This window comes from Anoplopoma fimbria, chromosome 24 (assembly GCF_027596085.1).
Source record: "Anoplopoma fimbria isolate UVic2021 breed Golden Eagle Sablefish chromosome 24, Afim_UVic_2022, whole genome shotgun sequence".
NCBI classification, from domain to species: Eukaryota; Metazoa; Chordata; class Actinopteri; order Perciformes; family Anoplopomatidae; genus Anoplopoma; species Anoplopoma fimbria.
This window is the reverse complement of record NC_072472.1, coordinates 24,240,614-24,263,151: the sequence shown is the minus strand read 5'-3', so window position 1 is coordinate 24,263,151 and position 22,538 is coordinate 24,240,614. Positions and strand designations below refer to the sequence as shown.

General features: G+C 44.3%; 1 protein-coding gene across 2 annotated transcripts in view; it reads left to right on the top strand.

The window, feature by feature from the left end:
- The first annotated feature begins 372 nt into the window (after positions 1–372).
- Positions 373–22,538, top strand: part of spns2 (SPNS lysolipid transporter 2, sphingosine-1-phosphate) — a 61,210-nt gene continuing 39,044 nt past the window's right edge. For both annotated transcript variants that reach the window (XM_054625984.1, XM_054625985.1), the window contains exons 1-2: positions 373–883; positions 18,202–18,267. In XM_054625984.1, the coding sequence (XP_054481959.1) occupies positions 622–883; positions 18,202–18,267 (328 nt within the window). In that variant the 5' untranslated portion in view covers positions 373–621. The remainder of the gene's footprint in view (positions 884–18,201; positions 18,268–22,538) is intronic.

Below are 22,538 nucleotides of genomic sequence, written 5' to 3'. Positions count from 1 at the left end.
TCTCATCATTTAAGTAGAACTTATTTTTTCTGTATTATAATTTCATCATCATTAGGGGCCTCTCTGGGCCCCCCTCCATCATGGGCCCCTAGAATCCGTCTCCTTTACCCCCCCTTTTCGGCGCCCCTGTCTAAATGTGTATATTTAACATACTTAAGTGACCTACTTGTATTAGAAGCCTATACATAGTGGGTCATGTTCACCTAGTCAGCAGCCAGACTGCTCCAATAAAAACATGTGAAAGATCCCTATTCAATAAATACAAAAACAATCCTACAGATAAATGAAGTCACACCCGTGTTCCACCTCGGTCAGCTTCCTTAAATAAAGAAGCTTCTCCTCTCCGGTTCTCCTGCAGCACAGGATCAGGTGCTCCATCATTCGCTGCGGGGTTCAGGTGGGAGGAGCTCTCAGAGGGTCACACCTCCTGCTCCACAGCACTCACTGTGTGGACTACTACTCAGAGAAAAAAGAATCCTAAGGAGAGCACAGCTAGAAGAACATGATCCCGAGGAGAGCGACTCCAGCACAACTCCTGCAGGAACCACAGAGCATCTCTGCTCCTTGAACTCCTCTCTCTCCTCTCTCTCCTTCTCTGCACTGGATCATTCGTGCCACACAATGTGTGTGGAGAGCGATGGATGTGACATCGAAGGCTGCAGCAGCTCGGACGAGGTGCGAACACTGTCCGGCAGCATGAGTCCAGCAATCAAGCCCTCCGTGGAGCTCCACCCGAACCGGTCCACCTGCAGACCGGACCCGTCCTGCAGACCGGGACAGAAGTTCCGCGCCGCGCTGCTCCGATGCCGCTCCCCTGCCGCCGCCGCCGGGATCCTCAGCTTTGGGAACGTCCTCAATTACATGGATAGATACACTGTAGCCGGTGAGTGACTGCCTGGCTTTACCCTTCTGTGAAGAGGTTGTGGTGGTGGGTGAATCACTTGGCTTCTATAAGTGAGAACATGTAGGGCTGTGCTGGGTATTTATAGGGGGCTGATAGTTAATTGCAGATGGATCAATTAAGGAGATCATCTCTTTCCATACGTGATGACTGCATGCTGTGTGTGTGTGTGTGTGTGTGTGTGTGTGTGTGTGTGTGTGTGTGTGTGTGTGTGTGTGTGATGTGTGTGTGTGTGTGTGTGTGTGTGTTGTGTGACTGTAAATTAGAATTGAGAGAGAGAGAGAGATGTGTAGAGAGAGAGAGAGAGTGAGAGACATAGAGAGAGTGAGTGAGAGATGTAGAGAGAGAGAGAGAGAGAGTATAGAGTGAGAGAGAGAGACATAGAGAGAGAGAGTGAGAGAGAGAGTGTGAGAGTCAGAGAGAGAGAGAGACTGAGAGAGAGAGAGAGAGAGAGAGAGAGACATAGAGAGAGAGAGAGAGAGAGAGATAGAGAGAGAGAGACAGAGAGAGAGAGAGAGAGAGAGATAGGTCATTAGTTCTTTTAGTCCATCATCTATTAGTGTGTTCTGTAAGCCCATGTGGGCGTTTCACTCAAGTGTCCGCATTTCCTCACTATAGCTCAGATCCACAGCATGGTTTATTTAAACACTGGGTACGGATGGAAATCAAGCTTGTGGAAATCAAGCTTGTGTCTTAGAGCATGGTAAAAAGGTGACAAGTGCATTTGAATGAGCCAAATGATCGACCTGATCGATAACTAAGATGACCAATCATATATGTTTAAAGTCAAGAGCAGAGCACAGTGAGATGAGGTGGAGATTTTGTAGAGCAAAATGTTTTTTTTCCTGTTAAAATATTGCAAGAAAAAGGCCGGGCAGAATCATATTATTAAAAAAGTCCAGTTGGTAGACTCACACCATAAATGTATTTGATTTTAGTTGATTATTATGGATTCCTCACAAAGCAATAATTGTGTAACCTATTGTTATAGTCAAGGACTCTGCGGGCATCTTACTTTTACCATTATTTGGTTACTACAGTATTTATCAAGGCTTGTCCATCAGACTTTGGCAGTGAATGGGTTAACATTATTGCTGCAGCATGGAGAATGGAGGGAAGCGTGTTCATGGGGGAGAGAGTAGACTCTTCTGTACAAAGAGATCCCTTCCTGTTTAAAGTGCAAGTTTCTATTGATTCTCTTACACGACACAGTCACACAACAGAAGTCTGCTTGAGAATCATTTATTTTTTTTACCTCCTCACCCATTATCTATAGCAAAGCATATCTTGCATCAAGATTTCTGAAATTGATAAATCAGGGGGATAGTAGTGGTGTAATTTCACTCAGTAGCCCCTGGCAGAGAGAAGGAGTGGCTAATCCAAACGGAACAATGTGTACACTCTAAGTAGCCACATGCCTGCGGCTCATCATCCTGAGGGCTTCAGGTCCGGTCTGTAAAGAGTCACGCTACACACCCTTGGGCACCTGAGCGATCATTACAGCGGGACGGCTTTAGCTGCCTAACCTAGAACCAAGAATGTGATGATGGGAGGGCGAATCTAATCTTAGCAATCTTCAAGCAGCACTCGGTCAAAGCAGATAGATGAGAAGCCATATCCTCATCCTCAGTCATGGATGCGCCTCCTCGTGCTTTGATCAGAGGAAACCCCTCATTAAGGGGATAGCAAAAAAAAAAAACCCACTCTATTCTCCTCCGTCCTCTCCATCATGATGCAGCCACTATTTGTTGCTTGCCGTGCTGTGGCAGGAGGATGAGGGAGACTGAAGGGATAAGAGGAGAAAGTGGAAACAGGGAGGAGGAAGGGAGCGCAGGATGATGGGGTTGGGAAGAGGAGGGTGGTTGCAGCAGCCCGGGCTCACCCTGGTGGGGAGAGGCAGTGCTCAGTGCATGCGGTGCAGAGGGGTCCCTGTCCCTTCCCGTCCCTGCCACCTATACACTAGCTGGGACGATTTGCATTATGCATGGGCGGCTTATAAGGCGCTCCCTCGTAGAAAGAGGACCAGCGACCATGCGCATCCAACACAACTAATACATACAGCATGAACTGATCTGCCATTCTCCTTCCTTCTCTCTCCAAGCTGTTCTCTCCTCTCCTGCTTTGTGAGCTACATTTGAGATTTTACTGATTGTAAAAATGGGACATTAGTCTTAAATCCTGTCTTTTCCTGATGTCATTTCTGAGCTTATTACATTGCTCTAAGTGAAATTAAGTATCAATTTGTCCGCTTTCCATTTTCACCACCTCGGACGCGATCTCCCGTCAGCTCTCTGTCCCCTCTTGTCCTTTCTAATCCCTCTGCTTTTCCGCTTCTCCAGCTTCCTTGTTCTCTTTCTACAGCAGCAGGTACCCAAAACTCATAGATCTTAATGTCAATTAAGCTGGCATGAGTGCACACCCACAGAAAGAACAAACACACACACACACACACACACACACACACACACACACACACACACACACACACACCCACACACACTAGAAAAGACTCTCCCCACCATTTCAAGAGGGGTTGAATGAGAGAGGGGAGTAGTGAGGGGAGGGGCCGGCTGCTGCAGTGGCAGGCAGTCAGAGGGAGCTGGACGCAGAATGAGGGCTGAGCCCGAGCGATGCTGATCTCCCCCCCGCCCCCTCGACGTCAAAAGGTCTTTGTACCAACAGCCATTACTGTAGTGTGTGTGGATCATTGTCACAGAGACAGAGGGTGACCATTCCAGACACCGGGGCTATTCTGCTCCACAACAATGATGGGAAAATTGCACAAACCAATGCACAGCAGCAGCGTCAAAGACGTGGATCTATTCTGTTGATCCCCAGTGTCAGAGGTGAAGCCACACACACGTTAATAAAAAAAAAACCACAGCATACAAACTGAAGTTTATGATTCCAACGCTTGACTTTTCCAAGATGATGGTGAGCACCACAAAAGAAGAAAGAAGTCGCAACGACTCTTTCATTTTTATGAGATGTTGTTTAGCTCTGGATTTTATAGATGATCTGCCAATCCGTTTTTTACAAGACTTGAATATTTAATGCCACCAGTATGTGGGGAGGGATGGCTGCGAAACAAAGTAACTGTTTGAGACTTGAGCTGCATATTGGAGAGTTTTTATATCTCAGTATGGCATTAGAATGAGTGAAAAACAATCTTAATATTGATTGTGTCATCCTTCAAATTCATAACAGGGAGTCAATTAACTGTAATGTAAGCAAATTAATACATTTACACTTCTCCATCCCTTAAACTGTGCTTACCACCCTTTTTAAAATGCATTTTGAAAATCTGGTTCACTCCTGAAATGCGGTGGGTTCAAATCTTGATCATCAAAGGGCTGCAGGCAGATAACATTTCGCCAATTTCTCTATTTCTATGTTTTGGAATTGGCAAAGATCTGTTTGTCTGACAGGTATCTGTTTCCAACACACTTATGGTCCAAATCCATGTGTAAAGAAAGACAAGTCAGCTATATTCAGTGAGTGTGACTTCAGGCTCAGCTGTTCAGGCTGACCAGGAGTGCTCCTTCAGAAGCCTGTTCTCGTTTTTACGACTGTCTGTGAAGCAGACAGGGCAGAAATTAGGAGCATCTGGGACATTCTAGGGTGTCCTGATAAGGTCGATGGCTCCATGCATTTCAGAATAGCAGTGTGCAGGGAAATGAGATGGAGATCCGACCATAGAAGATTGGAGTGGAGCTGGATGAGTTACGATGCTCCGGTTGGGTCACTTGTGTCTGGCCCCTGAAAGCCGCCATTAAAACCACAGCCACTGTTATTCATATTACATTTGCTTTTTAGAGTGCATAGGAGCCCTGAGATTTACAAGGGCACCATGTTTAATTTATTTGAGGTGGCTTTGAAACCTTAAATCCGTGTGTTGGTCTCCGCATAGACCCACAGCAGACAGTCCAAGCTTCTCGACAGCTTATCATAAAGAGGGGATTAAGCGTTTCTTCAGAGAATATGAGGATATGGGAGGCAGACACTCTGCACTTAACGTTATTTGCTTCTTGGTAAGTAAACTCGGATGTGTGTCGACTCCAGCCACCCCCCTGAGTGCACCCAGAGTGGCCCCCTTCTCAGCCAACAATGGGGCAATTTGGTGGGTACCGACAGCAGCCTAATCTGTGGGGAACAGAAATGTTGGGGAGTTGCAGATTAGGAGCTTCTTCCAGGCTCCTTAAACTTAGATATCTCAATCAAGCTGTCATTCTGGGATACCAGAAAAAAACAAAACAGGGTCACATCCCATTGGACAAGTGCAGGACCCTTGCATGTGAACTTTTGGCATCTTGCATTCAGACACAGATGATCGTTTGGTAATAATCCTCTTAAGGGCAGGTCTGGCGCTCTGCAAGGAAGATGTAGCAATCCATCCAGTCTGACAGGCTATGCAGATTAATTCCTCATAGCTTTTGTCCACTTCCTTTGTGGCTCCTCATTATCACCGTCCACATAAGCCATTCCTCTGCATTAGCATTTCCTCATCAAGCAGTCGCAGGGGAGATGCTGAGCTTATTTTCGGTCTCCTACATGTTTTCCTGTCTGTTGTCACAACATTAAGCGCCATTTCTGGGGTGGAAGTGCACAAAGTTGAAAAAAAGTGCACCACTTTCAGTTCCACAGAGGCTAGAGAGGAAGAGAAGTGAAGACAGTGTAGGTGTCTGTGACATTTGGGAATAAAGTCAAAAAACTATGTCTGCCGGAAGAAGCACCGCAGATCTTCTCAGTAACATGAAGTGTTGCAGCGGAATATGTCAGGATGAGACACGCAGGAAGTGTCTCCTCACTACTAAACTGTGTGAGAGGCTGCATGGGCCATGCTCAAGTTGCTTTGGGGTTTAAGTGTTGGTTGTTTCACCCTTCACTCTTCTCCCTATTTCAAACACTCTCCTTTTATAGCGTTCACATTAAAAGGTCCCCAAACAACAGCAGATGCATTAAAAAGATGGAAGGGCTTCTAGTAATTCACTTTATAGGGTTACTGCGTCTTTCTTCCCATGATTTTTCCATCTGATGTGGAGCCGTTTCCAATTAGACAAACAGCACTAAAGTATGAAACATCTCTCTCAAAGACATCACTAATGCGGTATGTTTCAAAATCTTTTATTTCACTGTTGACAGCAAAATATTGACGCTATTGAACAGATGTTAAATGGAACAATTACATGATATCCTACCAAGTGGTCTTTTCCAGACTGGTTTCCCACAGATATCCCACTAATCTCTTTATGTCTATATCCTGGTGTGCCATTCCTGCTGCTGTGAGAAAACAGTCTGTGTGTTCTTTAGGCTCCGATTTAGCCGACGTCTGTAATAGTAACTGGTGGAATTAGACGAGAGTTTCTTTCTCTGCCAGACAGTGCAGGCCCCTTCATGTGGCTACACCAGATTTCACCATCAAGCAGACTCACTTCCCTCGCAGCAGCTTTCGCCCCTGTGACCTCCCTCTGCTCTGAACGCATCGCTTCATGGCTCTGCTGATGGTCACTTTGCTGCGACCCTTCCCCTCCGTACAGCTGTTATTTTGGCATCGCCCCAACCTTGCATCCGACATCACTCATCACAGCTATGAGGCCATTACATGTGCTGCATTCTGGAGAGGGTATTTTTACTCTGTGTTGCCCACGCTAAAGACCAGAGGTCTGAGTTGACAGGAGAGACGAGAGATGAGAACATTTCTTGAGGTGACAGGGACGTCACCCCGGTGTTCTAGAAACAACAGGAAGTTAGGTGTTGTGGTTGGGCCTATTAATATGGCCTGCTCACCAGCTCATTGAGGCTATTGACTGTTCGCTGAGACCCGCCTCTCAAACTGGCCAAACATAGTGTAGCATAGGCCAGCTCCGACCAGGGTTTACTTTAAAACCCTTGTGCCTGTTTGCTGCAATTTGAATCCAGCAGCGTTCTCCATCTCTGAGTCACAACTCAGCCAATTGGCAGTTGTCTCTATTCCTTGTGTCAGACTTTGAAAACCTTTGCCCTACATCCATTTAGAGCGAAGCCACACCTCATGTTATCAATAAAATCCAACATCAGGCAAGACTTTGAGTGGCTCTTTCAACAAACAGTGCCTTTTTTCTTATCATTTTACTTCTTAACTGGTACTTATCTTCTAACTTCCAGTAGCTTGATGAGTCGACCTGTAAAAGACGGCGGTGCTTGCTCAAGCCGCCTGTTGATCTTTGACACGTGGAGGTGAGTGCTTGCCTGATAATCGCTGACCTCCTCTTTGTCATTAGAGGAGCGTGTGTGGGCATAAGGACAGGGCGGAGGTGTTTTCTTTGGTGTTGTGTCCCCCACCTACAAGTTTGCTTAAGGATTACAGCCCTGAGATAAACACAGTATCTTACAACTTCAGCTTTTAAGACATGTTGGAGTGACAGCGAGATGAGTCCTGAGCAGAAGGCAGCGGGATTCTCCCAGTCTCCCTCAGCCCTATCCAAAACACCCAGTTGCAATTAGCCCCAATGTTAAAAAAGACGTCCCACCCTTCCTGTCCCATTATCTGAGCAATATATCTGGAAAAAGAGCTGAAATTTGTCTCTTCAGGCAGACGGCAAGATCGCAGGAAGGAAGGAAGAAAGATTGGAGATGTGTTGAGCACTTTGCTGTGTTTGACACTCTGTCAAATCAGATCATCCCTCCTTTGGAAAAAATTTGCCATCCTCACTCCCTGCATTCCATCTCTCACGATAATCTCAAATTTTAACAGGGAAGTCTCAGAGCTTCTTTGGATTGTTTTTTACATAATTTTGCATTATTATACAGATAAAAAGTCAAAAGCATAGACTATTTCATTAGTCAGCTGAATGAATTTCTTACTGCTCGGACTACATTTCACATTTCAATCTCCTCCAGCGAGCCCAAACACACCAAGAGATCTTTACAAAAAAAGAGAAAAAAACAAAGCAATAAAAGTGAGATTTATGTGTTGTGAAGGTCATATTCAAATGTTCCCCTGAGTCCAGTGCTGTGGCTGAGACTGCTGATACACGCGATGAAGAAATGGAAATAGAAGATGATGCGATCCATTTCTTATCCTTGCGAAACACACACACACACACACACACACACACACACACACACACACACACACACACACACACACACACACACACACACACACACACACACACACACAGAGAATATTGATCAACAGAACAACAGCTTAGAATTTGTTATGAGTGATGAAACCACAACGTCCTGAGAAACACTGAAATTGGATTTTTCTCTGACACATTAACAGGTTGTTCTTGAGCGAGTCGTAATCTAACATTTACCTGCTCGCAGCATGAGATACAAACCAGCAGACGTGCAGCTAGCGGTGATATTAGCTCACAGCTACTGGAAGCTCTCACAGCTGCTATAATAATATTCAGAGTGCTTATTTACAGCAACTATATTTGAAAAGCCTTCCCTGTTGAGAAAAAATGTAATGTAATCTTCCCTCCCCATTTACATGTGATGGAGTAAATATTGGAGCCTGGCACAGGGATTGTGTAATCTTTTATAGCCACCGGCCCAGGATAAGGTCTGTGTGTGTGTGTGTGTGTGTGTGTGTGTGTGTGTGTGTGTGTGTGTGTGTGTGTGTGTGTGTGTGTGTGTGTGTGTGTGTGTGTGTGTGTGTGTGTGTGTGTGTGTGTGTGTGTGTGTGTGTGTGTGCGCGTTCCTTGCATGTTTCATCAGCTCTTTTTTGATTTCATTTGTGGATATCAGTCATGTTGTCAGAGCTAGATGTGATTGCGGCAGGATTTTCATTACTGTGTTTGGCGGTCGCGTTACTGTGTTTGTGGGAAGAACCGGGGTTGAATGAGGGCGCTGACCTCTGTCAGAGACTTAGATGCCCTGGGTCAGAGGTGGACACACACACACACACACACACACACACACACACACACACACACACACACACACACACACACACACAAGCACACCCCTTAGCTTTTTTCTGCTGTAAGAGTTTCACACTTAAGATTGAATTCCTAGGAGAATGTGTCATTGGTTTTGTGTTTCCAAGACGTCAGTGCTTTCACAGGGACAACACAAGGGCATATACAGGTATTAAACTTAATGTTGGGCTGGCAGCTACACATTATCTTATCCGGCCTCTCATTTAAAATCTGGCTAATTTCGCGCTGCACAGGTTTATTAGCAGGCAGTTAGACTTTTGTATCTGGGTTAATTTTCTGGCTGCACATAAACGAAAATAAATGCTGCTTTTTTTTTATCTCAAATTAATATTGTCTATCACATTACAAGCAAGGAAAAAAAACTTTTGCTAAATGCTGGAGATTTTTTATTCAGGATCACCACAGAAAACTGTGAATAGAAAATAATTGGCAGATATGTTTATATCTGCTCATGAGACAATAGCAGGCTGGGTTTAGGTGTTTGTTTCTGCAGTGCAGTGATACACCAGACTGGTTGGATACGCCTCACTGCCCAAGGAGGGTTATTACAGCGTTCTTTTGATTCTTCAGCACCATAAATGTTTACTGGTCCATGTTCAACTGCATAAATCTGCAGGCAGCTTGTCACCACACCACTCCAACAACTTTGATTGCATGTATTTTTAACACTGAATATAATGCATTCTACTTTAAGCTGAATCTGTTGCTGGATGTGGTCGTCGTGGCATGAAATGAGGGACTTTAGATGTTAAGCGATGCTTTGGAGAGGAGACCGCAGCTGTTGTCCCGAGTCGTCATTCAGGTTGTTGATGGGAGTATGTGAGCAGCAGACCAGTGCAAAGCTTCATGTGCATTTTTCTTATTATAGTTTAATGAGTGCATCGGGCCCGAGGCTCTGTACTGTGCTGTAGGCATGTGGGCCATTCTTTAATGAAACGCGCGGTATGTTCAGGAAGTCATAGAGGAAAGAAAGGTGTGTTTTCTCACGCCAAGAAGAACTCAAACTCTCGATTGAGAAACCTGACTGAAAAGATCTAGGGCTCAGTTTTGGAAATGGGGTTGCAAACTTTTTTATCATGTAAGATTAGTCCTCTGAGGTCATTTTATATAAGTTTGTGCAAAAAGACATATTTGGGTTTCTCAGAGTGTTTGATGAAAGAGCAGAGGAAGTAATGAGATGCATATCTAATTCATGAGACAGTGAAAGATGAACCCCACAGCCTAAACTAAACTGTCCTCCCAATAACCGTGACAAAATTGAGTAGGAAATGAGTGGCCTTCCCTGTAAATGGAGACACAGTGTGAGAGTGCCATTGGTAGGATTGCTTTTGAGTATGTGTGCAGCGTTAGGAGGTCACCTTGACAGCGCTTCAGAATGATAATGCTTTTATATGTCTGATCTCTCTGGCTGTAGTTTTGATGGGAAAACAAGAGCAAACCTGAAAATGAATAAAACACGTTTGACATTCATATTTATACAGCTATAAAGTACTATAAATCTACATTATGTCTATAGTTTTAAATATTAAATGTATTATATAAAGTTATTTTTTGTGTTGTTATTAGATATATAATGAGCCTATATGTCACACAATTGTGTATGACTGATTTTATTCCAATTTCACAAATTCTCAACCATTTTTATGAAAAAACAAAATAGAAACTCACTATAAACAAAACATTTTTGGATTTAAAAAATAATATGCCATTCACATCAGTCATAAAGAACCAGCTGCGCCCCTATTGCCCCTGAATTCTCCATTTTGTGGAGCCTAAGCACTCTGATTATAAAGAGAAGATAGCTGTGCTGTAGCCGTTTGATGCTAAATTGAGCTGAAAACACAAATCTTCACCAATTTTCTTCTGTTTTTAGCACTGCTCAAGGTCACTGTGCACGCTATCTTTTTTGAGAAACAACTCTGCAGTCTAGACAGTCAGCTCAACAGCCTGTGGACATCTTATCGTTACGCTTTACAGCTCACACTGTGAGTGGATCAAGAGGAAGTCAGATGAAGTAGATGAGTCAGGTGTCAAGTCGAGAGCACAGACATATATTCTTTTTAAAGCGGATCTGTAAAGCATCAAGTATTTAAATAAATATATCAGCAGCATTTTACTGCATGCTGCTTTATCTTTGGATAATTAAAGACGCCTTGTCTCAATGAGCATCATTAAGTAAGACAATGTAAGAAAGCCTGTCTACACTGTACATTCAGTTTATGATAATTATGCAACAAGACGTTTCAATGTCCTCCAAAGTGGATTCCTCACATCATGAAATGAAAAAAAGAGAGTGAGAAGAAATAGAATCTCATTAGAAAACACTACATAATGACTTTAATCCTCCACTCTGTTATGTAAAAATACTGCTGGTATTACTGACAGGGTTTTTAAAATGCACATGTGCTTACACTCAACCACCTTGACATAACCCCTTCATATCCTGTTGGTCATTCCATCAGTTGGTGGGTCCGGCATTTTGGTCCTCACGGTAACAGCTTGACAACTATTGGATGGATTGCCATGAAAGTTTGGCTCCATATGCATGTTCTCAGGGGAAGAATCCTATTAAGTTTAGTGATCCCCTGACTTTAAATTTAGTGCCACCAGCAGGTCAAAGTTTTGACCTAACCATTGAAATATCTCTACATCTAGAAGGTAGATTGGAACAAATTTCATGTCAGACATTCCCGGTCCCCAGGGGATGAATTGTAATGTGATTCCGTACATTTTTCACGACAAATTGTGCGTTTGTGAGAGGGAAAATAGATCCATATCACTTCTCTATTAAATAAAACGGGACATAGTTTGAGCCTCTCTCTGGTTATTGTGGCTCTTTTTTCAAAATCCCACATAAAACACACTCCTCCGGGTCCACATTCAAGGCTGAGTTCAACTGCTGTTCAGTATTCCTGAGAGACGCTGGTGTGAACGAGTGCAGCTCACGGAGATCCCCTGGCAGTCAGACAGTCTCATCTCATCTCAAATACCTTAGCTTCGCTTCACTGCATGTCTTTCCAATACATCTAAAGCATTATCTCATATACGAACATGTGGGCTAGCCCTGGTTGTATTATTGATGAGCTATAGGTTAAGTCTGCTCCCTTGATGCTTCACTATGCATCCTCTCCACTACCATCAAATATTTAGCACGCACTGGCTGGGACTAATGGACCGCGGCCCTCGAGCAGAATTCAAGCTTTTGATTAGTGAAAGAAAATTAGGATGAAGAAAAATAAATAAATAAAAGCTCTATTAATCAAAGTGGTGAGGCTGGCACACCTACAGGCCTTTAATTTGATTTTGGCCCAGTTTAGCTGTCACAAATTTAGAAGATTAGAGTGAAAGCTGTCTCAAATGTCATAGTGGTTTTATCACTGAAATAACAGGATATTCATCCTCAAAGTCTGGCAGGACTTCTGACTCGAATGTATTCATCCTGGTATATTGGTCTATATATATATATCTGTAAGCACTTACACTAGCTTGACTTGATATCCATACATCAACGTTAGCGACATAAGTAAAATAAACGCAAACTGAAACCGGTATAACACTTTTTATATGCAGTGGACATACTTTTTATTGTGTTTGAATGGTAGGTATTTGTGGGTTTGACAATCAATTGTTATGTTTGCAGGAAATAGGGTTTGCACTAGTGTGGGTGTGTTGCTACAGGTGAAGACAATGAAATATGATGCAGGAAGTTCTTTCCGAGTAACACGTCCACGAGTTCTGAGTCACATACTGGAACAACTAAAGTGAAAGAACGTGCAAACAAAACAGAAAATGTCAGGTGTAATATCCTGAAGGTGACAGCCTAACCTTAATGCACACTATCCTTTCTGCTTCAACAAAGTCATAAGCTGTATTTAAAAGGGGCACTTTTGGAGATTTTTTGTCAACAAACCAAAAATATTTTACAGTGTTTCTCACCAAAACACATTTTGTATCCTTGAGGTCTAACAAACATGTTGACAACAGTTTAATCCTCATAAAACATGTGCAGAGTGTGCCTCCTTCTGCGTGTGACACCTTGACTTGCTAGTAAGAACATGCTCCATAACACTGCTAGTGGTCAAACACTTTACAGGGTTCCTTTAATCTACAAGACTCAACTCTCATATTGATAATTTCTCTGTTTCTGGCTTCAAACAGTAGCCTCTCAGCTTGTCAATAGAATGACTATGTAAGGTCTTACATGTGCGTCCGACTCGTTACAAACAGGGAAGCAGGACGATTTAGCGTGCACTCACACACTCCCCGTCTATTGCTGATCTTTATTCTCCTGTAGGAGCTCTGAAAACAATCCCGTACAGGCAGTTTTACACTGTTTCCCAGACATTTGCAGCACGTTTCCTTTCTGTGTGGCAGGGAGAGGAAGTGGAATGGAAAAAGCGCACCCCCGCCCACTGCGGCCACATGGCAAGGGAGGAGAGCAGTCGGTCAGGAGCCCGCCGGCCACAGTCGGGCATATTTGTGGTCAGCTTTCTCCTCGCTGCAGTCTGAGACGCTGTGCAGCGCGGCCTGCCTCTGCACTCTGTTACTCTCCCCGCGCCTTTACTGTTGCTGTCTCTCACGCACTCAAATCCCAAAATTGGTCACGTGAACGACCAGAAAAGATGCACTTTCTCTTCACTCATTACACCCCCCCTCCCCATCCCCTTGCTTCCTCTCCCAGACTATTTATACTGATGGGGTTGACACATGAAAAGGGATCACCCCTTAGCAGGAATGAAGGGGAAGGATCTGGCCACATCAGCAGAGCGGTTCACCACTGCCTGTCACACTCTTGCCAGAATGAATGACTTCCATCCACACACAGTAAAAACCAGGGGAAAGGGGAACATGCAAACACATCTAAATACTATATATATATAAACAATGGAAACATATGCTTTGCAAAACAAATCGAGCCCAGACTGACCCGGTTTTAGCCCCCACCTATTTCTACGCTCCTCATGACTCCTCTCCTCTCTCTGTGTGACTCTCTCCAACACGCTAAATTGGGCTGCTATTCTCTCCTTCCTCTTAGCCTAGTTTCTATGTGCAGAAATAGAACCAAGGGGGGCCGGAGATCCACGAGTCTCTGTTGGGGATTTGATGTGAAATCCGTCCGCTCCAAGCTGATGGGAGTTCTTGTGTGTGTCTGGTGTGTGTGTGTGTGTGTGTGTGTGCACTTATGGTTTATTTGTGAGTGTATGGTGGTCCCAGAGGAGCAATGCTGGCAGAGTGCATCACTGCACGAAAGCTGGCGTTGCAAAAACAGCATGCTGTATCCTCATTTAAATGTTTCCTCTGGATGACGCCGTTGTGTCGTTTTAACTGAGGGGAAGTTAACCTTTTGTGGTCAAATTGTATATGCGATGTTTGATGCTAAAGAAAAAAAGATGTTGATGATTTTTCTGGAGCCGCGTTGAGCTACATTGATCCACAAACCCTGGCCTGTACAGTTAGTAAACTGTCTGCTGGTAGCCCTATAATGGAAACAGCAAAGACTGAAAGAAAGTACTATTCATATCGAAGAATGATCATTCACCCTTCACTGCTCTAAATGCAGCATTTGTGGCGTGTTCACCAATTTGAGTCATTTCTTCTCAAGCTACACTGAAAATCATGGTCATAAAGGCAGACTTTATGAGAGTGGAATAAGTGTCAGACACAGGGAGCTGTTTTGCTAAAACTCTGACTGCAGGGAGAAAAAACTGTCTGCAGCCGCATAGTGCGGTTCAGCATCCCAATAAATTCAAGAAAGGGTCACACAATAAATAATGTGGCTCTTGACTGTGCTGTTATACATTGCAGAACAAGTCAGTTATGTGTCCAGTGAATAAACCCAGAGCAAATTGACTAAAGGATTATTCAAAGTCAGAGAGATAAATAAATAACGACACTAGGAAAATGTCTTCAAGCGTGTTCATTAGGGTTTTATCTGCTGTAAAAGGTAAACTAAGGGAGCGTGCAGTGTACTGGGTGTGTGTCAGAGGGAGTGGCCTGGGAAGAGTCCGCGACTGAGCTTCGCTGTTTGAGTGCTGCTACCTTGAATGAAGATGGAGGTAACCAGTGTTTTTGTTGTGTGCTATCAGGAAGATCCACATTCCTGCCATGTTTCGTGTTCAGCTGTATGCTCTGATGCAGGCAGTTCCCGTTTCATATTGACGTTAAATGCAGCCGTGAGGTTATATTTGCAATCTTGTTACAAGCACAGTGGTGACCTGACATGTAGCTATAATGTTTAATGTGCCTCTTCTCAGCGTTGCTATGGTGTTATAGTTGGTATTTTAGGCATCATATAATAACCTGTGTTACTAAGGGACATGTGAGCAGATGCTGCATTGTGAGATGCAACTGCAATGAGGATTTTAGTATTAAAAAAAGGGCAGTTTTTGAGATTTCAGAAAGCTGAGCTCCTTTGTGGTTTCTTGACCTTTATCTGGTACAGCATCGCCATGGCAACTGAACTGGGCGCTGCCAGCTCGCATGGGCGAGGGGCTGTGGTGCTGCATTATCAGATATATCACGGAGTCTCTATGTCTTAATAAAACATGCTCGTTACGTTTCCTCAAAAAAGTCCAAAAACAAGAATCTCAGGCTAAAGAAAAAAGGAAAGAAGAAATACTGCTGAAAGGCTGAGGAGGGGGAAATGTAGAGGAGAAGGGAAATCAAAAAAGGTAGAGTTTGATTTCAAAAATTGAGATCAGAGATGATAGTTGTGAGAGGCTGCAATACAAACACGGAGCTGCTGGCTCTCTGTAATCCCTTACAGATTAGCTGACTTCATTACACAGCTCATTGCACTTGAATCTAGTACAACAAACACTGTTGCTTTGATCACCATTGACATCCACCGCTTCTTTAACTGGATTCACACTCAATAAAGAATGTTATAGTTATATAATAACTTCTCATACGATATTGTAATGTCTTTTTATTAGATCTAATCTTGTTGGAAAGCTTCATCACTCAGAGGTTCTAGTTTATTTAACACCCACAGCTTTTTTCCCCTATTGTTTCAGTGAATAGCCTTTTTTTTGCCAACTCTACCTTTATTAATTGTCTGGTAATTGTGTGGAAGTGTAGACGGGTGTGGCTCAGACAAAAGCAGACTCTGTCCAGGAGGGACGATCCACCATCTGTCATAGGAATCCCCCTCCCAGCAGGCTGTGCGTTTTGTGTGTGTGTGTGTGTGTGTGTGTGTGTGTGTGTGTGTGTGTGTGTGTGTGTGTGTGTGTGTGTGTGTGTGTGTGTGTGTGTGTGTGTGTGTGTGTGTGTGTGTGTGTGTGTGTGTGTGTGTGTGTGTGTGTGTGTGTGAACTTCTTCCAGGCTAATTAGAGTACAGCTGCAGTTGTACAGTGCATTGTTAAAACACTGTTGTCCCAGTTTGACAGGCTTGGCGAGGGGGAGGGGGGCAGAGTCGCTGTCACAGCCAACCTGTCTGCCAAGGCCATGTAGTGATGGCAACCTGATGTGTGTGTGATCAGATTAACTAAATCCCCGAGGTGCATAAATATGATTAGACTTTATCCAGTATTCACCCATATTTAGACTTGGATATAAACTGCGGTTTACCTGCCTAGAAATGTAAACTGAGTGCTACCTGCCTTGAGGCAGTTGCTGCATAATTACCACACTGTGCACTCTGACTGATGTGAGATCTGCTAACAAGAAGCACAGTTACAACATGCTAATGCAGAGGTGATGTACCAAATTGAACTATGCAGGTTATTTTTGCGGAATGAATAATTTAACAAATTCAGATTCTCCTTATTTTTTGACAGTGTATGTGACTGAACTGTTGGTTTCACTGAAACTGAAGGATAACTAGCATGGGAGGACAACAGCATGGGAGGACCTTTTGAGTCACATCATCACAAAAGAGAAACGAGGTAGAGAGTTTCGAGTGCAGCTCTTCAACAAGAATGCTGCCCCGCAGTGTGAGAATGTGAGCAGGTGGTTTGACTCACATGACAGGAATCTAACGTATGCCTCTGCTCCCAGTCAGTCAAACCTGCACCTGCCCCTGCATCGCTCCGCCTTCGAAAAAATATATTTTTCTCTCTGTTGACAATTAGACGAGGATAGCAGAAACAACATCCATTGTGTTGAGCGCACTATTTGCCTGCTTGGCTGTGTTCCTTCTGAATGTCTACCAAGGTTGAAATCCTAGAGATCACAAGGATGTGATGCATGAGTTATTCTGAAAGTTACAGAGACTCAGGTGCACAAGTCCAGAGGTCAGGTAACGCTAGGTCACTATGTTCTGCTCGGCTGGGAGGAGAGGGGCAGACAGATCAGAGGCAGCCAGCTTTTTAAAATGTTAGTCATGCAGCCGTTCCATTTTCATGAGCTGTGTTGCAATCCCCAGGACTACAGCCTGCCAGTTTCACAGATATTCAGCCGGCACTACAGAGCAAATGCATCTGGACTGCAACCTATTGCTTTTCTTTTCAGTTTGAAAAATAAGCCTTTGAACCTTTCCAAGCCGGTGGTCTCAAGAGGAGCAGAATTCATTTGATGAGACGTGTTGCTTCTAGTTTACTGGGGCTTAAAATTGTATGGTAGCTATAAAGGGGGTTTCTTTAAACCTTAATTAATCATCGTCTGATCTTCTTCTTCATCTTGATAGTCTGATGTTTACGATGTGTTAAAAAAAAAAGTTTATGAGATTTCATGTGCATGCTTCGCATTCAGGGAGCAATCTGTCAACAGTGAACACACACACAAATGTCATGAGATATTCAGCCCCTCACAACGCGCTCCCTGTCCCACCTGTCGCCAACCAGGTGCCACTAATTTATTCATTAAAGCATTAAAGACACGCACAGTAAGAGAATTCCGTCCATTCCAACTTCTGTTGGGTTAAACTAACAGGATTAACATGACTTCAAAGACCTTGTGGTTTCTCACAGTGCAGCAATGTTTTGTTGCTGCTGTGTGACTGATGAGAGCCACCACAAGTACCGACCTCACAAGGTCGGAGTGTCATTTGGAAAAGCCAAAATCAACTGCAGTTGCTCCACTGGGAAGCTTATGGTGGAGAAGGTGTGTGATGGAAGTGTGTTGAGCGATTTAACAAAAAAGTATATATATCTATAACACCTGGCAGTGAAATCTTTTGCTTTTTTGAAAGCATTTACTGAAAGTTGACCACTGTATAGCAGCCAAGAGTGCACTTATATGGGGATATTATATTGCATTTCAGGGATGTTTAATGAGGGATACCCTGCCTATCCATCATAATCAACCATAATCACAAGCCACAAAAGAGTTTCAATTTAGCTATGAATCAGATGGAGCTCAGTGTTTCAGTTATAAATATTATTATGTCTTGAAACCTCATTTATGTTTTCCCTCTCCTCCTCTTTACAGGTGTTCTGCTTGACATCCAGCGGCATTACGGAGTATCAGACAGTGGAATCGGCTTGTTGCAAACAGGTACATTTTTCCTCCAATCCCATATTTGCAGGTGTGACAAATCTGAGCTCAACACTTCAACACAACCTCTGTGTGATGGGGTTAATTATTGTTGTTGTTCTGCTGGTGTTTTCTAAATTTGATGGAGCAATGCAGCGGCTTTGAGCCCAAGACCCAGTCAACAGCAAAAATGATGTTGTACAAACAGTACAAGGGTTTAACTTTGGTAGAGATATTGACAGCATGATTTACAACTAGTAGTGATGCACATTATGGAGTTGATTTACATAATTAACCCACTAATGATTTACCTATTCTTCCAATCCTTCTCCTTTATACGCATTAATCTCAGATCATAGGATTTAAATAGAAACCAATTCTTTTTATCTGTTTTCTCAGAAAAGCAGATACAAATTGGCTCAACTTCCTCTCCTCTTATTTATAATCTGCAAGGCTGAAACAGAAACAGATTCTTTGAACAGTATTTACAAGATACAGCACTGCCGTATTTCTTTTGAAAGAATTTGATAGGAAGGGTATCTGAAAGCTGCACTACAAACAATTTTGAGGCGGTTGCACATTAGCACCACTGTATTGCAGGCTTAAGTAAGGGAGTGATATTTCCTAAACAGCAGCAGCAGGGCAGGTCAACAGAAAGGAAAACACAGTCAGGAGCCACGCCGGCTGTTCTCCTGAGAGCCTGCACACATGTACCCAGAGTGTCTGAGGACTCTGGCTCAGGGCAGGGTTTCCTGTTCCACTCCAGACCCCAATGAATCCACCTTTTAGGGAGATACCTTGCAAACCCCCGTCTCGTCTCTGTGTGCCCTCAAACTCACTCAAACACCAACAAACTTGCACACAAAGTGCCATTGAGGGCGAGCAGGCGGGTTTGAGATGGAGGGCTGAAAGAATACAGCCCAGTGTTCCCCCCACCCCACCCCCCCACCGCTTGATGCTCTTAGACTAACTTTAGGTGAGCTCAATGGTGTGGTGAGGACAGAAATATCCACCGGGAAAAAAGGAAATCAGTGTTCTGTTGGCTTTTCAGTGAATAGGCCATTTTTATCAGTTCCACATTTCATTTCCACTCAGTTTCACTTTAGCACGAATAATCTATGTTTCAGTAAATTTTTATATCAGAAACAATTTCTCCTCTGCACACCTTTCTCCATCATCTCCATACCTTTCATGTTTATTTTCGATTCCGTTAGCAGCAGCGGTCAAAAGATTAAATAGTCTTGTGTTTCAAAGCAACTTTTTCATTTAATGCCTGAACAGACTGCTAATGGTCTGAATGTGTCTGATCAAACATTTCTTTAATTAGCAGGGTGCCTGAATTTGTGGAAATACACTGACCTGCACCCAGAGATTTGGATGAAATCTTAACAAGAAACAGGAAACTGTGAAGGGTGTTTGACTGTTAATTCTGTTTGCATTGGCTCATTATTTGAGTTATGCACACTACCACACCGGTACAGACTCCCACACACTTACACACACGCACAGAGCATGTTAGTGGTTTGGCCTCTGTAACGTCTGTGTTTGCAGGTCTCTGAGAGGAACCCAGCTGGCCTTCCTAAAAGCAGGGCTGTTGTGTGTTTGGTTTGCCTGGCCTGTCCCGGCCCGTTGTGGCTCAGACTCCGCTTGGCCCCTGATCCCCAGGCGACCTCTTTCTCACACTGGCCTGAGGAATGCTGGGTGTCCGGGCCTTGGGCTGTGAGAGCGGGTAGGCCCAGACGGGGAGCCTAGGTGTGAAGGCGAGGTTAGAAGGTTGACGTAATCAGTGAGCTGGAGGGGAGAGTCTCAGTGTGTGCGCATTTACACACATACACATATACATTCCAGTTTCCCACATCCCCCCCACTTCCAGTCTCCAGAGGGAACAATCCCTGCCTCTGTGAGCACCTGCAGACCAGACCCGGCTCTGCCTGCTCTCCTTCTACGCTCCCTCTGCCCCTGGCAGCTAACGTCCACCTGCAAAAGCAAACTGCCAGTGTAGGTGTTTTGCAGGCGGTGGAAGTTCCTTTCTCTCCTGCCAGGTCACCCTCACACTTTTTAAAAAACACTCACCACGCACAGCAGGATCCAAGTCGTAGAACAAACAGTCTGCAAAAGTCTGAGTCAGAATCACCTCATGAACTCTGTTCTGGTTCAGTTTGAGCAAAGGATGGTTTTGACCCTTTTCTTTGGCTCTTGATCAGAACTACTGGAATGAAAAATGTCCATTATCTAGGAGTTAATGACAAGTTGTTTGCTTTTGGGAAACACAAGGCTGACGGAGCACTGGAACCCTTTGGACCTGCTGCAAAAATGACAAATTTTGACTGGTAAAATGTTATTTTCTTAGAATAAGCCCACAATCGGTGAGTGGCATTCGATAATTGTGTCTGTTTCCAATGAAAATCAAGAGTTTGTTATTATTGCTAAAGAAAGTTGCCTCTCCCTTGTTTGTTTTATAAAAAGGTACAGATACTCATTTTCAAGAAAAAAACTATAATCATCACAGCCCCATTGGCTGGAAAAGGGGGGGGGGGGGGGTTATGATTATAGTGCAGTGCGGTGGTTGTTAGCTGGTGTTTTCATGCTTAGGGACAACAAACGGAAAATACCCTGTGGTGAGCTGTGCCTCCGCAGCACCAGTTATTTCTGTTATTTGGCAACTCCTACCCCTTTCAAAAGCAGCTCACACAACACAAAATGACATGAGGAATGTGCTCATTTCTATTGTGTGTGCATGTGTGTGTGTGTGTGTGTGTGTGTGTGTGTGTGTGTGTGTGTGTGTGTGTGTGTGTGTGTGTGTGTGTGTGTGTGTGTGTGTGTGTGTGTGTGTGTGTGTGTGTGTGTGTGTGTGTGTGTGTGTGTGTGTGTGTGTCATTATTGCCTGAGGAGGGGAGGTCTCATCTCTCTGTGAAAGAGGATGAGGTGTTCAGAGCAGGTCAGGTTAGGGTTGAAGGCAGTTTGAGCCCATCAGCATGTGGACGTGGTCTCACCTGAGCTCAGCAGACCTGTCAGAGCACCGGGACGGCCTGAGATCAGCTCTCCCTCTGGAGATGACAGGCCTCCCGCTAATGGCCCTTGGGCAGCGGCTAAGTGAGTGACTCTCACACGCAGCTGTGAACAGGACCAGTCCAGAGGGTACGGAGGGCACAAGAGGTTAATGGAGGAGAGGGAGATGAGAGGGGTTAACCTGGATGGTGTTACCTTTGGTTGGGGGGAGTTTTGAGCACTTTTGTGAACCAGACAGAGAAATCTGTGAGAAGGTATTCTCCCCCTGTTAACATGCTAAGGTTATTGTATCCAAGTGCTTTGAGGCAAATCAGAAAAAAAAGCTCTTAATGGGTTGAATTATCCCTCGCAATGGAAGCTGGCATAGTAATTATCCTCCGCTGGTTCAGCATGGAAGCAGCAGACTTATTGGGGTCAGTCAGGCTGGATGTACAGTGAGGCGGCGGCTTAATAAGGAGCCGGCGCTCAAAACAGCTCGCGGACTGTCTGTGCCCTGTTCTGTGTGTGGCTGCCCACCTTGTCTGAAACACGACACTAACACACACACACACACACACACACACACACACACACACACACACACACACACACACACACACACACACACACACACACACACACACAGAATGACATTGCCCCAGTCTTAACGTGGTGTCAGTCTGCCATTCAGCCAGTGTGTGAACTGTAAGGAATGAGGCCACAGGTGCTGTGTAAGACTTTCAGCTTGAGCGCCGCTAACACATCAGACTTACACTGCACATACAAAGCTTCAAGCCGAAACCTCAAAAAGTCAGCATTGTACTGAGTAAAATAGTTTTTTTGCCGAGCTGGAGCTGTGGCTGTGTGGATCCTGTTGTATACGGGGTATGAGGTGGGTAGGTTCACAGTCAGTGTCAATCCCACAATTTCTATCGCCCCCTACACAGTGGGAAGTTGTGCTATCAGTGCTTGATCAGCTGTTTTGGCCACTCACAGCTGCTCCTATTTTGTCCTCATTGGTGTCCCTCAGTACCTCCTCTAGTTTGGCAGCTGTTGTAGCCTTGTTGTCAACTTATAGGAGTTAGAGGAGTCGGAGGGATGAAGGGAAATGGAGGGAGAAGACGGAGCCACCTGTGACTTCCTCTCTCCGGTCATGCATGGCAGCGAGTTTTAATCTTCTCTGCTATTGATTCCCAAAGCCAAATAATTGCATTGCGATGGTGTTCAGCGGCCCCCTCTCCCACTGAGACGAGAATAGAACGATGACCTGATGTTGCATCGACATCACAGCGCTCGAGTGTATG